A 13928-nucleotide genomic window follows, 5' to 3' on the forward strand; every position below is an offset into this window, starting at 1 on the left:
TTTCGAAAGGATAATAAATGTCCGTAAAGGCATGTTTTGGTGGCAGCCATAATAAATCAATCTCGAACCTGCCCTTCTAGCTGAGACACACGCAGCCCAGAAAACGGGCTATGTGCGACCTTCTTCCCGCTCCGGTGAAGGTAGGATGGTCAAGTTGCATGTCCCGCTTCGCCAATGCGGAACCATGGTTGCCGTCTGCCGGAGTAAATATATAGTTCAAAAAGCATGGGTTGTCGGTTTCTCAGGGCTGTTTCAATGGGCGGACTGTCTCGATATCGAGACTGGCATGGCGACGACAGAGAGTCTGGAAAGGACCCTTGTGATGAAAGTCTTGACGACTTCAAGTACTGTGCAATGTGCAAGGATATTGTGCAGGTTCGATGTGAGTGAAGGTTCTGAACCCATGGGCCGGACTCTCGTTGTTTCCCCACACGTCACTGCAACATCCGAGGACGTCCCGTCATTATCAATACTCTCTCCGTTACAGGTCAGACCGTCAGCCCGTCTTGCCCTTCTCAGGTCTCAGCTGTCGAAAACGGGCATGTCGGCTCCCGTCAGCATATGACAACACCCAATGGATGCATCCAAGAGTGAGCGAGGACATTTGTTGATTGGTGTTGAAGACAATGGCCAGTCTTGTTCGATCGTCCAGACGTTCTTTGGATTGGAGGGTTGCAAGTCTACGGGTTGATGTTGCTTCGGGTTGGTGATCGGAGTCTCAATTCTCTGCCGTCAAGGCGTAGCCAATCAACTTCCGTTTCCCGTCTCGTGGTTGCTTGCCCTGAGACGGCCGGACGATGCAGCGAATGGAATCACGCACGTTGTTACCTACAAACTACCTTATCCGAGTCGCCTACTGAACACGAGCCTCAGCTCTGAGTCTTCTGAGACAACCATGTGAATACGCAGTACGGGCATACCTACTGTAGTATTGCCGTTCACTTGGCTCAAATAGAAGAACCAAGGCCTTGTAGACACGGAAGTCGCAGCGTGGCGACTGGTTGGCATCAGTGATACTAGTAGCGTCTCCCTCGCTCATTCCAAACCGACACCGTTCAATGGGCGCCCATTCTAGCTTCCCAGCTGACTCTTGCCCATGCCAGTGTTTCAATATTCTGCACACGATGTGGCATGCAGGATGCTTACTATGATCACGGACAAACCGCCAAGGGGAGTTGGTGATTGGTATACCACTGGGTTGGGTTGTATTCTTGTTGGCTGCCGCTGCCGCCGTGAGGGAGGAGGGGCATACCTACGTAGCCGGAAACACCCCAAGCCCCAATTCCTGTTAATCGAAGAAGTGCTGGGGTTTTGAGATATGGCTAAGCGATGCCTATTGCCTTCAAAGTTCCAATTCAGATGTGCAGCTTCTGCAGTCCTGCCTGTGGCGTGTCCATCGACTCAACACGACGATGTCCGTGCTGTTCAGGCACGTAGGGCTGAGACGAATCTTTGCTGCGATGAGCGGGGTGGGCGGGGCATTATGGCGGGCCGCTAAGCAAACGGGGGTCCATGCGCCACCTACTACCCGATACGTAGCTCAAAATTTTACCGAGATATCAAACTCCAGTTTCGGTATATTGCACCTCGGTGACCAAGTCGCAAAGCCACAGGTAACGCAGTTCGCACTCATTTCAAATGCCGAGAGCCAAGTCCAAGAAGGAGGAGCCTGTCGAGGCCGGGTCGGACGTCGCCATGGAGGAGGCGCCACCGTCTCATCAGCCGGAGAGCAGGGATGATATGTCGGTCGACCAGGATGAGAATGGCGACGCGGAAGATGTTGAGGACGAGGAGATGGACGAAGACGAAGAGGAAGAGGAGGTTCAACGAGTGAGGCTGGTATGCCAAATCTCTCTGTTTCAGCCTTTAGCCTGTGTGGACGCTAATCAGATGTTCAGCTCCCTGGCTCAACACCGACTGCTGCCTCATTTGAGTTTCTCAATGAGGGCCACACTCTGGGGAACGCTTTGAGATATGTTATCATGAAGAAGCAAGTCTTGATTCAGGACCCCGACATCCTCTTCATTCACTAACAGCCCCCTCAGCCCTGATGTCGAGTTCTGCGCATATGCCATTCCACATCCGTCAGAGGCAAAAATGAATGTCAGAATCCAGACATTTGGTGAGCGGCCACTGCACTCCGGGGATAAACAAACCGGTGTACTAACAATCTCTCCAGAGGGGACGACCGCGATCCAGGCGCTAGAGAAGGGGCTGCGGGACCTGCAGGAACTCTGTGACGTCGTGTCGGATAAGTTCATTGACGCTAGGGAAAGGTTCGCGGCGAGTGGTTCTTCGTAGATTTCTTTCATCTCGGGTCAAGCAGGGGCGGCGTTTGGGCGTGGCTTGGGTTAGATTATGCATCAACGGGACCAAGGGCGGATGGTGTACACGCGACATATTTGGGTGGAATTCCATAGTGGTCTCTATACACTCAGAGCAAGAGGGTACAACACCCATCCTAGTTGCGACCCTGAATAATTGCCGTGAGCGCGAGACTCCCGAGGTTGGGCAAACCTCGAAACTCACCTGCAAGAACCCCTCGATGAAATTTGACGGCAATCTCTTCTCCCCCCTAAAGTTTTCTTCTTTGAAGAAGGACATGATGTGGTTCGTTTGGCGCCAGAAGTTCATAGTCTCCTGTAGCAATCGGGCGTCAGCCTGAGGAGCTCGAGATAGTCACGGATATGGACCGCCGGCCTCCTCCCCCTGGCTCCCCCCGGTGGCTCTGTCATCCCGAACCGTTCCAATCCCGGTCTCTCGTATCAGCGGCCTAACATTCAGCTTACCTGGTAATCGGCGTTGCTTTGTTGTAGAAGAATATCCACCACAGGCAGCTTGTTAACGTATCGGTGGCGCTCAAACTCCTGCCTGATGCGGGATCGAATCGCGGAAACGGGCTGTGGGACCGAGTACATCGTCTGGATTTCGGGTGCCTAAGCATGATTCTGTTAGCAGCGCTGACGGTGTGGACCACGTAGAACTGTCTGCCGCAATCTGGTATCGTACCGCGCGAATCCAATCTCGATATGCCGCAAGCACCCTCCGCTTCGCGTCCGACCAATTCGCCGCTGCTGCTCGTCAGTCGCTAGCCAAGTAGAATTCGAAAACGGTTCAGAACTCACACTGCCTCGCCGTAACGGCGAATTGAGTCGGTGAGATCCCCATGACGGCTGAAGTGTATGTTGTCGTTCGCTACTAGGTTGAAATCACCCTTTGCTTGGTTGGACGTCCCATTGCCTGATGCTGAAGCTTGGACCATCTCTCTTGCATCGTCATGCCCCACATCCTTCTGCAGTGAGCTTGCTTAGTCATACTTTCCGAATTCCATGGCGACCTAATACCGACTTCTGTACGGATTAGAAGTTGTAGAACAACCGCGCCATCTCGAACAGAGACAGCCGATCACGAAATCGATTCAACTCCACACGCACCAAACTCTACAGCTGTAAGGAGCACCTTCTCGAGAACTTTCCCAACAGCAAATCCAGGAAGTCATGCCCGCCATCCGTCATGCCTCCAAGCGCAAGCCGCCGCCGGACGGCTTCAGCGACATCGAAGAGGACCTGCTGATCTTCAGCAACAAGTTGAAAGATGCGCTGAACGCGCCTACAGACAACATCCCCAAGCACCAGGCGCAGTGGCCCGTCTTCCAGATTGCACATCAGCGCAGCCGCTATGTGTACGAACTCTACTACGAGAAGGAGGCAATCAGCAAGCAACTGTACGAGTGGCTGCTCAAGAACGGGTACGCCGACGCGATGCTCATAGCCAAGTGGAAGAAGCAAGGGTATGAGAAGTTGTGCTGCTTGCGGTGCATCCAGACCAAGGAGACGAACTTCAATTCGACGTGCATCTGCCGCGTGCCGAGGGCGCAGCTCAAGGAGGATCAGGAGGTGCAGTGCGTGAGTTGTGGGTGTAGGGGATGCGCTTCGACAGACTGAGGAAGCCGGGTTGGCGATTACGGTGGCCTTACGGCGGGACGACTAGTGATTGATGATACCAGCTTTTTTCTACGGTTATGGGAGAGATATCATTGGGATTTGGGAAGTGTGTAAGAAATCACCATCTGCCGCACAGTTTTACCTTGCATGAAACTCATACATATGACAGAGACTGCACGGGACCAGATGTAACAAACAAGCCTTGCTGGCCGGTGGATTAGGTCTACACAGTATTAACATGCAAGGAGCGATAACTCCTTTCGTCAGTATGTTGTCCCCAACCTAAGTGCAGACTTTTACATCGTGTCCCATGCTTATTTTGAATAGCCTCAAACCGAAGTGTCTGCTCGCCAGCTAGGAGGCTACCGCTTAGCGAAACCGGCCTTCTTACCTCGGCCAAAGCGGACGCTCATGGGTACAAACCGGAGCGCCGCCATGGCGCCGGCGAGGTCTTCCATCTCTTGATCCGGCTGCTGCTCAGTCTCCTTCTCGGTCGAGTCAGCCACGACATGGCTATCTGCAGATGCTTGGGGTTGGTCAGCAACTGGCCGCTGTCCTTGGCCTTGAAAGGAGCCTCGAGGTGATGGCATAGCGCTGGTTGATTCCCGACGGCGCCTAGGCCTCTCCTGCAACAGGGACTGCCGTCCATCGATGCCTTCACGCGTGATGGCGAAGAAGAAACTTCTGGGATACATGTGCTTGTCGATCAGGTGCATCTTGCGCTTGTGAGGCGTGGTGCACTTCTTGTCGCATCCTTCCACAAAGCATGAGAACTGAAGCGATCAGTCGGCGCGCTGAGAAATAGAGTGGGCTGATAACCAAGGGGACACTTACAGTCCGCTCACCTCTCTCCTTCCTCACTTCGGAGAACGAGTCGTGCGTCTCCTCGATATGAAGGCTGAGGAAATGGGCCGACGGGAAGTTTTTACGGCATTGCAGGCAGCGGTTGGTATGCTTGTCTCTGTAATGGGTCTCGTAGTTGCCATATGACGAGAACTGTAGGGGCTCCTTGTGGGGCGGTAATGCGCAGTATATCTTGACCTCTCTGTCTTCCTCGCTCTCGGATGTGTCAAGCTCGGCGATTTTGGCGGCGGGCGGCAATGAATCAGCGCCGTTGTCGATGATCTGTTCCAGCCCGCTGCCGTGGTCATTTCCATAAGTGGCGGCCGTATTTCGAACCACAGTCGTGGCTTCCTCTAGAGGTGCCTCTTCGGGTTCCCGTGGGCGCTTCATTCTCCATGCAAGGTTTGACTTTGAGAAATTGACGAGAATATGGTTTGGGAGAAGAGTTACATTCAGCTGCTCTCTGCCTTTGAGTCAAGCTGCGATGCATTGCGCATGCTGCTTGTTTTTGTGCGACCTTGGAGGTCTGGTAGTCGTATTGTATTATAGTATGTCTCTTACAGTTCAAACCCAGCTCCCGTTGATCCTGCCATGTGCATCATAGGAGAGAGCTGGCGTCGGACAGAGTTCAAAAGGGTGCATGGTATCCGCAAAATCTTGCCATGTGCACGGCTGCAATTGCTGACTCGCAGACTCGGCCCAACGCTCGCCCGAAGTTTTGCCAGACGAAATCCTCGTTCGCGTTCCCGGTCCGTAGCCGCCTCCGTAACGACTACAAACCGCTCTAACCGCCAAGTGCAAGGAGGGTGGCGACAACAGGGAGTACACTACTCTAGCCGCCATGCGCAAGAGGGCCGCCAAGCACAACGTGGCATACAAGAAGGAACCTCCTCCCTTCGTGATATATGATACCGACAGCGGTGTGTGCGAGGACATGATCATCTGCGCGTCGACTGTCGACGAGCAGCAAACGTGCTATCTCGGAGAGAATCATATGGGGCCAAGTACAATCCTGGATTCCGATTTTCTAGGGCATGTCGGCCCCGCCCTTCTCGCTCTGTAGATTGCAAGCTTCAGTGGGTACTATACCACTGGGCCTCTCTCTTCTAACTACCTATCTGTACGTAGGGTGGGAAAGAGACAGTCACTCGTAGGTAGATCGAAATATACTGCCCTGCACTACTGTATCTTTGTTGCCGTTGACTGTTGCGTAGCTATACTGCGCAACTAAGCATATCTTGTGCCCCGTTACCTACTGTAAATCATGGTGTCTGACTGTTGGTTTCCAACAGCACGGATCGTTGATTGCCGAGAAGTGCCTCTCTAACCCCTGGTGGAGCAGACAGTTCAATGTCGTGCAAGACTCTCACAACCCCTGTTAGAGCACACGGCAACTCTCCAACGTCTCTGCGAGCCCGCTAGGTGGAAGTAGCTATATATCAATGCCCCCCACGTCGATGGATGCGTTATGCTGTGTCAGCTCCCACTTGCGGGCAAAGTAATGAACGCTGCGTCTGCTGCCCGGCGCTGGCGGTAGGAGGTCTTCGGGTCGGCCGGCACACCACTCGCTGCCTACATACTCCAAGAAGCAGGAAGTATTGCAATACAATTAGGCATTGCAGAGACAACCAAAGCACGCTCATATTATTGCCTCTAGAAGTATCCCAGTAATCCCGAGCGATCGCACAAATCCGCAACGTTATCCCTCCTCCGACATCCTTGGATCCTTGCGGGCTTCCTCAAGGATCCCCTTCACCCGGGCGTACAATCCATCATCCTCCCTCTCCAACCTCCCGCCATTTGGAAACACAGCTTTCCGTAACCGGTTGACCCAGGGCACCATCGGCTGGTAATAGGGTGTAAAGTTCTTTTCTGCGGCTCTGATAAAGTCCCCTTCATGAGACACCTGCCCCCTTTTCTCCGTTGCCAACAAGTCCGTGCTGATATAATTCCACTGGTCAAACTCAGGAACAACCCTGCTCTCCTCTGGCCCATTGCAATAAATGCATATCCAGTACAACACCCAGAAGAATGACTCGATGTCGTGCATGAACGAGTGCTGCTCGCCCAGAAGCGCCCCGATGGCCATGAAAGCTCTTGTTCCGGTCCTTCCCCTTGCCCCCGAGGCGTGCTCTCGTTGCTCTTTGATGGCGAAGTCAAGATCAATCAAGAATGAAGGCCAATAGTGGTTGCCGTAGTCTTCATTGATCATAAGATTGTTTATCGAGATGTCTCTGTGGAGGATACCTGCGTTGCGTAAGGACTTGTGTCCTTCAATGCAACCTTCAAGCGCAGTAAGCAGGGCCGATCGAGACCTCGCCTTGTAGATAGGCTTTCCATAATCGTGGAGGATAACACGTCTATGTACCCGATTTGGAAGGGCACCTCTGTCGGCCTTCGTAGGGGATGCCGAATAGGGTCGCTTGCTGGGCGGCAGAGAGGTGCCAGTCTGGCTGGATGACCGCTTACGGCTAGCGGTGCTGTTGTGGCCTTTCCGTAGAGCATCCACCGCAGTTATACCCGGCGAAAGTTCTAGTTGTCCTGGCCGGTAATTTGTCGCCTCCGTAATGTTTAGGCCCCCCCGAACATTGCTCCGGATCTCGTCGACTTTGTCACGGACAAATACAGTCTCGTGGTGGTAGTACCGGGCAACGTTGACCACACCCTTGTCAGTCGCCTCTCTCAGTAGCTCGCCCTCTTCCTCACGCTCTGTATACTGCCAAGAATCCTTGATCACAAATTCGATCCGTAGGTCGTTTTCACGATGTGCTTTCCAGCAAGTCGTTGCCCGGCCGGCGATGCAAGGTGCCCGTTTCATCAATTTGTCAATGACGAGCCGTTCTGTCTGACCGTTCCGCTTAACCGTTATAAGCCGTTGGCCGCCCTCCGTAGTAATCGTTGGGTCGAAACCAAGCTGTTCCTCGTTCATCCAAAGAAACCCAAGGACCGTAGACAAAAATTGCAAACCGTCTTTGTTAATATTAAACTTTTCGGACGCGATCCCTCCAAGGCGGTCAAACTCCCATATCCTCATAAGAGACCCGCAGATAGTAAATCCCAAAACGAACCGACGCGCGTCTTGAGCGGTGAACACTTCCCTAGCGTACCTCCCAAGATCAAGCCACGACTTTGATGGATTGTCAGCGGACGGGTTGCTCTTTAGCTCTCCGGGTATTAGGATCTGTGACCAGTGGCATCGAGAATCCTTTCCTGCTTCGGGGTCATCCAAAGCCAACGTCCAGTTTGCACTCTGCTGTAGAACCCTGAACCGGCTTGTTAGGCTGGGCCAGTGGCCGTCGCCTATTGGAGTTGACATATAGTCTCTTGCCGATACTGCTAGCTTCTCGACTAAGTCGGCGAACCAGCTTAATACACCATCCTGATTCGCATCTTCCGGCCATCCACTCCAACCTTCATTGAAGAGCGGATTGCTACCTTCCGTGCACTTCTTGAAAATTGCCTTAGACGTTACGTCAAGCCCTGCTATGCCTCCAAAGTATGTTTCGAGGAAACGAGGAATCCCGACATAGAGGGGACCAAGCTCCGACTTAAGGACCTTGTCTATATCTTGGCGGTATTAAGAGGAGGTTGCAAAGCTGCTCGTATTGTGAAGCCATGAGGTCTGTTGGAGGGAAGAGGCCATCGGCCGAGGAGGCGGGGTGGATTCGGTAACGGCGTCGTAGACTCGGTCCCAGATGAGCGTATCATCACGATGGTCGGCAAGGGCTACATTTAGGAGAGGCTTGATGCGGTCGAGGTCGAAGTTGTTAGAGTGGACAGCGGAAGTGAGCCGCAAAAGGTCGCCGAAAAGATCCTTTCCACGACTACCAGAGCGGAGTAAACGCGAGGCCCGGAGGCTCTGCAGTGCTGAGAGAAGATCAAGGGCGAGATTTTGGACATCGGCATGCCGGTTAGAAGAGCATGCGGCATCAAAGTTATTATGCTGATCCTACCCTCGAGGTCGAGCTGACCGAGCGCGTCGAGAGTGGACGGAATCCCCCTCTCTGCGCAGACCGTATTGAACGAAGCGCGGAAGGCATTAAGGCCGCTCCCGATGAGAAGAAAGCGGAAGAGGCGCGTCCTATGGCATACTGGCTGCTTGCGCCAGCCACCTAGCCACTTCGACTGTGCCACGACCCACATTAGTTAGCGGAATTGTCGGACTAACTTCACAAGGCAGGCAGGGCAGGCAGGGCAGGCAAGGCAGGCAGGGCGGGCAAGGAAGGTAACTAGGCGGTCTGGGCAGGCATTTTGACAGGGAGACAGGCATTTGGTGGCATTTTGGGCCATAATGCCACTAAAATATACATGCATTGGACGGTGGTTTTAAATCGCTTTATTGGGCCATAATATGCACTTCAAGAATGCATCGTTTTTCATCATCTTTTTGGTGGGCTTTTTGCATATGTGCCAGTCTTGCGCCCAGTCTTACGTCCATTTTTCGGCAGGGTAGCGAGCTGGGTGTATTTTTGCTGCAAAATTTGGTAGGAAGCTACTTGGCTGGCGCTAATCCCAAAGAAATACGGTGGATTTAGTGGGGGTATACGGTGGATTTTAGTGACCTCGAAAAAAAGAAATTAACGACCAGGTCCAGATTCACGTTTTCGCCCTCCCGGCAACAACGACAGCTTCTGGTCTTCGTTGTTGTTCAAGGGGTGCGGTTTCTTGTCCTCATAGCTACCAGTTCTGGCCCCTTCTGAGCAGACAGGGAACTTTTATGGGCAAACCGTACGGAATACTCTGCAATCAGCCCCACAAAAAGAGCAGGGCTTTTGATGAAAGTGTGCCTACTGATTGGCCAAGTAGCTGGTGCAAGAAAGATGGGGATACATTTTGTCACTCAATATCATGTCACTGGCTGTGGCAGCTGCTGCGCGGATTGCTTCCATTTGAACCGCTCTATGTTTTGTTGCGCCTCGTCAATCCCGCGTATTTTGGTTGCATGCCTTCGCTCGAAACGCATAACTAACACCGACTTCTGGCCGGTTTTGGTTTACGATTCTCCTCTTCCAATGCGCTCCTCACCTTCCGCCGCCGCCGAACTGCCAGCTGCAAGCCGCCGTGCCCCTCGTTGCAGCGCCGACGACATCATTGCGTCAAGTTATGGACCGCCTGCGAACCACGGCCTTTTCGACAACTGCGTGTGAGCTTCGGCCATAGGCGATAACTCCTTTTATATAAGCGCTGTGTTTCCAAACATTGGCAGACCGTCTGCTCGTCGCTAGGACGCTTTGATCGGTTGTGTCGACCAAGCGATGGCCGCAACACCCACGGCAACCACGGCTACAATGCCGTCCACGGATGACGCCTGGAAGTGAGTGGCCTTTGGGTCTGGTGCTTTGTCATCTATTCGCACTTCGCGAGCCGTCGCCGTGATTTCGTGATTTCGTGATTTCGAATTTCGCACATTCAGCCGTCGGCATTGCGGGGTGCAGGCCTTAAGCTTGCTAACCCGACCTCCCAGAGCGGCGCAGAAATTACGGGCCGCGATCCTCAAGGAGTTGGAGCACATTCAGACTGCCGGCCCTGGCACAAACGAGCTTGCCCGCTTTGAAAAGGTCGAGAAACTGATGGAGACGTGAGTTGGTGCCGGCATCGCTTCCAATACTGTGCCATGTTGGTTGACAACGGCGCCAGGTATCGCCTTCGATGCATGGAAACCATTTGGCTCGACATCCGTGCTGCGAAGGAGAAGGGCGCCGAGGATGCTCTCTGGCAGGTCCATACCTTCGTCACAAAGGCCTACCGGAAGGTCCTTGCTAAACTCCAGGGCAACGACCATGTCGTGCTCAGACGGAAACTTGAGAAGCTCTACTCAACCAACCTCAAGACGGCGCAGTACTTCTACAGAGGATATCTGCAGCGGACTTGCGCCCGATATGACATGAAAGATCTCAGGCGCATTGCTAGCCGAGCCGAGCTTGAGGAGATGCCTGTGCCAGACAAGGACAAGGTTGATCCCACGGCTGCGCAGGTCCAGGATGTTGTAAAGTCATCGTGCCATAAGACGCTCATCTACCTCGGTGACCTGGCAAGGTACCGCACGCTCTTGCGCCCCAAAGACCGCAAGTGGGAGGGCGCTTTGGCATATTATCAGCTGGCGAACGAGTTGGTCCCCGAATCTGGATATGGCCACCACCAATGTTCGGTGATCTTCGTCGAGACCGAGGACCATCTCGATGTTGTCTACCATCTTTACCGTGCTTTAGCCTGCAGCATGCCGCACCCAAATGCCCCGGCAAACCTGGAACGCGAGTTTCGTGATCTCCAGAAGCGAAAGAGCGGCAGCACCCAACATGCTCTGCTGACTTGGTTTGTTAAACTCCACGCTTTCTATGCCCAGGGCAAGGAATTCGCCGAGCGTAAGGAGCTCGAGAGCGAGGTTGATCATCGCTTCGCTGTGGCGATGAAGACGGGAACGGGCTACGGCTCAGACATGGATCTGTTCAAGATCGTTCTGATCAACATTACTGCGTTTGTTGCCGCTCAAGACAAGATCCGTGGTAGGAAATCACCGTTAGCCTGCTGCTGGTGTAATATCACTGACCGAACATAGCAAACTGGACCGAGGAGGGATCCATGGCCTGCCAGTACATCCTGCTTCTCAACGTCCGAATGATCCACGCGATTGCGCGCTTGCTCGGAGAGGAATTAGCAGATCTCATCAAGCGTGCAAGCACAGAGGTTCCCGCTTCTGGTTCCGGTGCTACATCCCAGGCGGAGAACTCGATGACCAAGTTCACCCCTGCATTCAACCGCGTCCTGCCGCTGCTACGCATTTACATGGCCTGGCTTTGTTACTACAGCTCGCAGCTGGTTGAATTCCAGGCTCACCTGGAACCGCACTTTGGAACTATGTGCACGACGCTGAGCAACACACTCACCCTCTTGTTTGAGTTGTTGGCGGTCAGACCACAACTTGGAAGCACCGTGCCGTGGCGCTTTCCTGAGGATGAAATGACTCTTGGCATACAGTGCCTCAATGGGCCAGAACTGCATAACGGTTGTCAGCTTTACTACGACGCATTTACGCTCAAGCCCAAGCCGCCCCGTGAAGACATTTCTGGTGCTAACCACACGGCTGACGACGTCACATTCACTCGTGCGCTCGACGTTCTACTGTGTGCGCTTGATGTATCAGCACCGGAGTCAAAGTTCCCATTTACTACCTCCACAGCCACGAAAGGATCCCGGGAGCTCACGAAGTTCGTATATCTAGAGGGCGGCAAGCCGATTCCTACTCCAACCGTGCCACCCATTCAGCACCCGGAGCCTACGGACGTTCCGACCACCGCTGAACAGGGGCGCCAAAGGCCAGTTGTGGCCCCGAGTCCGTGCGAGTCTAATGAACTTTCTGAGGATCGGGACTTCTATGGGCCAGATCTGCGGAAGGCTGGGAAGGGTACTTACAGTAGCAGAGGTGGAGCCGCTACCGGCACTATACAGGCAGCACCTGCTACCGAGTATCCGATCGAGAAGCAGCTGTTCCAGATACTCAACGACTTCATGGCGCCACCAGAGTCTTCCCACGCGGCCAAGCCCGAGACGCCCGGCCGTTCTCATGCGCGGACAGACTCGTACGGAATGGGCTCTGCGGCAGTGGCTGAAGCCTTTGCATCTGGCGACTCGGCCAGTCCCGCGCCTGGCTCGGCTGGGATGAAGCCAATTCCGACTCTACCTTGGGACTACTTCTACAAACCGGCACCCGTTGACCCGGCTCTACAGCAGTCTGGCTCTAGCGGTACGGGCTCTGGTTGGGGGCCCAATGGTGCAAGGTTCTCTCGCCCGGCGAGCTCTGGGAATGCGGCGCAACTTAGAGCCGGATCAACTAACAGCAATCCACTGCGTCAGATGCATCAAAGGTACGACAGTCTGGATCAGGCAAGGCTCGGGAACCAAACGGAGGCGCTCCGGTCTCTGCACTTGAGCTCGGACAACGTTGGCCAGTATCAGCAGGGCTCTGCTAGCCAGGGAATGTGGTCAGGGGCCCTCAATGGAGAATCGACCACTGCGCGGGCAATGCCGTCCAACCCTCTACAACAGAGTCCCTGGCCGTCTGCCAACCCATGGCAAACGACCTACGGTCAAAACCATTCGCCCAACAACCGAGTGCCCAACTCGTCCTTTTCGAGCCTTGAGTTTTCTGCCAATACCTTGAGCCTCCCCCAGGTCAATAGCCCGTGGGGCGTGCCGACGGCAGCTCAGAGGTTCTCTGCGGCGCAGCAGTCTCCATCTACCTCTGCCTCGCTCGGCGTCCATCCCGGTGTATCGGCTTCGTCCTCGTCCGGCAGCAGATTTCCGAGCGCCTACGCCGCTGCAATGGCCGGCGAGCCAGCCGCGCAGCGTCTGACTACTCCTTGGCCTGATGCCCGCCAGCCGCGGTCCGGCGTGAATCCCGCACTTGCGGGAGGAGACATTTGGGTGAATCCGATCCGAAACCCTGCCGTGAGCCAGACGGCGAATGGGGAGCCGGTGATGCAGGGCATGCCCAAACGCTGAACGTTGCGAGTCACTTATGATGTCCACTCCATCGTTCAGGCATGGCCGTTCGCTCGGTATTCTGCCGTGTTTAATGGGTCCTCTGCGACACCCGGCAGTAGTGGGAGCCAGATCACCAGTCTCTAGGGCAGAGAACAAGGCGAAAGGAGCTGTTACGACTGGTCGGGAATTGGCCGCGATTGCGACCCCAGGGAGACGGATTCGTTCCACCCACACTGTCCTTGCTTGGTCTGCATACAGCGGGCGTCTAAGGGCTAGCCCGGCCCTTGACTTGGCAGGACGTCGCCACATTGCGTTCCGAAGTGGCCTGTTTGTGTGCAAAAACAGCTTCTGCGCTTCGCGGGCCAGTTCAGTTTGCGAATTTGGGGGCGAGTGGGTGGAGGAGAAGAACAGGCTGATATTGAGGAAGTACCCTCTCTCTGCTCCACTCTATCTTGTCCTCATCCTGTTTGTACTGTCCATCGTTCCCCGGAAATGCGTTGAATGCATCTGCTGAGATGCAAGCTGCAGGTGGGAAGTCATCAAATTGAATCTCTGTTCTTGAACACACACATTCACAAGGTCATCAATGTGCCTGCTTTCTTCGTTTCCGGAGACACGCTGTGTACAGAAGCGAAATGATCAAAAGCCAGGATGGAGATG

At 54.2% G+C, this 13928-nt stretch overlaps 7 protein-coding genes across 7 annotated transcripts; 4 read left to right on the plus strand and 3 right to left on the minus strand.

Annotated features, from left to right (window-relative positions):
- Positions 1-1465: 1465 nt before the first annotated feature.
- B0T15DRAFT_307204 (DNA-directed RNA polymerase) lies at positions 1466-2657 on the plus strand. Its single transcript, XM_062863881.1, has 4 exons — positions 1466-1839; positions 1899-1990; positions 2046-2122; positions 2180-2657. Exons 1-4 carry the CDS (start codon positions 1639-1641, stop codon positions 2299-2301), a joined length of 492 nt encoding a protein of 163 aa, XP_062718260.1. The 5' UTR covers positions 1466-1638; the 3' UTR covers positions 2302-2657.
- B0T15DRAFT_496946 (uncharacterized protein) lies at positions 2462-3168 on the minus strand (the record flags this gene model as incomplete). Its single annotated transcript, XM_062867227.1, has 5 exons — positions 2462-2473; positions 2530-2640; positions 2790-2936; positions 3010-3071; positions 3126-3168. The coding sequence occupies 5 exons, from the start codon at positions 3166-3168 to the stop codon at positions 2462-2464; spliced, it is 375 nt and encodes a 124-aa protein (XP_062718261.1).
- Positions 3169-3497: 329 nt separating this feature from the next.
- B0T15DRAFT_403461 (G10 protein) lies at positions 3498-3944 on the plus strand (the record flags this gene model as incomplete). Its single annotated transcript, XM_062865205.1, has 1 exon — positions 3498-3944. One exon carries the CDS (start codon positions 3498-3500, stop codon positions 3942-3944), a length of 447 nt encoding a protein of 148 aa, XP_062718262.1.
- Positions 3945-4051: 107 nt separating this feature from the next.
- Positions 4052-5264, minus strand: B0T15DRAFT_307269 (uncharacterized protein). The gene is made up of 2 exons (XM_062863882.1): positions 4779-5264; positions 4052-4717 (listed from the first exon to the last, which is right to left on the minus strand). The coding sequence occupies exons 1-2, from the start codon at positions 5175-5177 to the stop codon at positions 4307-4309; spliced, it is 810 nt and encodes a 269-aa protein (XP_062718263.1). The 5' UTR covers positions 5178-5264; the 3' UTR covers positions 4052-4306.
- A 208-nt stretch (positions 5265-5472) lies between these two features.
- B0T15DRAFT_543067 (uncharacterized protein) lies at positions 5473-5972 on the plus strand. The gene has a single exon (XM_062869956.1). The coding sequence runs from the start codon at positions 5629-5631 to the stop codon at positions 5848-5850; it is 222 nt and encodes a 73-aa protein (XP_062718264.1). The 5' UTR covers positions 5473-5628; the 3' UTR covers positions 5851-5972.
- Positions 5973-6404: 432 nt separating this feature from the next.
- Positions 6405-9225, minus strand: B0T15DRAFT_577582 (uncharacterized protein; the record flags this gene model as incomplete). The annotated part of the gene is made up of 4 exons (XM_062871060.1): positions 6405-8087; positions 8199-8354; positions 8741-8912; positions 9220-9225. The coding sequence occupies 4 exons, from the start codon at positions 9223-9225 to the stop codon at positions 6487-6489; spliced, it is 1935 nt and encodes a 644-aa protein (XP_062718265.1). The 3' UTR covers positions 6405-6486.
- Positions 9226-9899: 674 nt separating this feature from the next.
- On the plus strand, positions 9900-13603 carry B0T15DRAFT_307356 (uncharacterized protein). Its single transcript, XM_062863883.1, has 4 exons — positions 9900-10101; positions 10252-10365; positions 10425-11290; positions 11344-13603. The coding sequence occupies exons 1-4, from the start codon at positions 10043-10045 to the stop codon at positions 13284-13286; spliced, it is 2982 nt and encodes a 993-aa protein (XP_062718266.1). The 5' UTR covers positions 9900-10042; the 3' UTR covers positions 13287-13603.
- Positions 13604-13928: the final 325 nt, after the last annotated feature.

The sequence above is a fragment of the Chaetomium strumarium genome (assembly GCF_033439665.1).
Source record: "Chaetomium strumarium strain CBS 333.67 chromosome Unknown B0T15scaffold_7, whole genome shotgun sequence".
Lineage (NCBI taxonomy): Eukaryota > Fungi > Ascomycota > Sordariomycetes > Sordariales > Chaetomiaceae > Chaetomium > Chaetomium strumarium.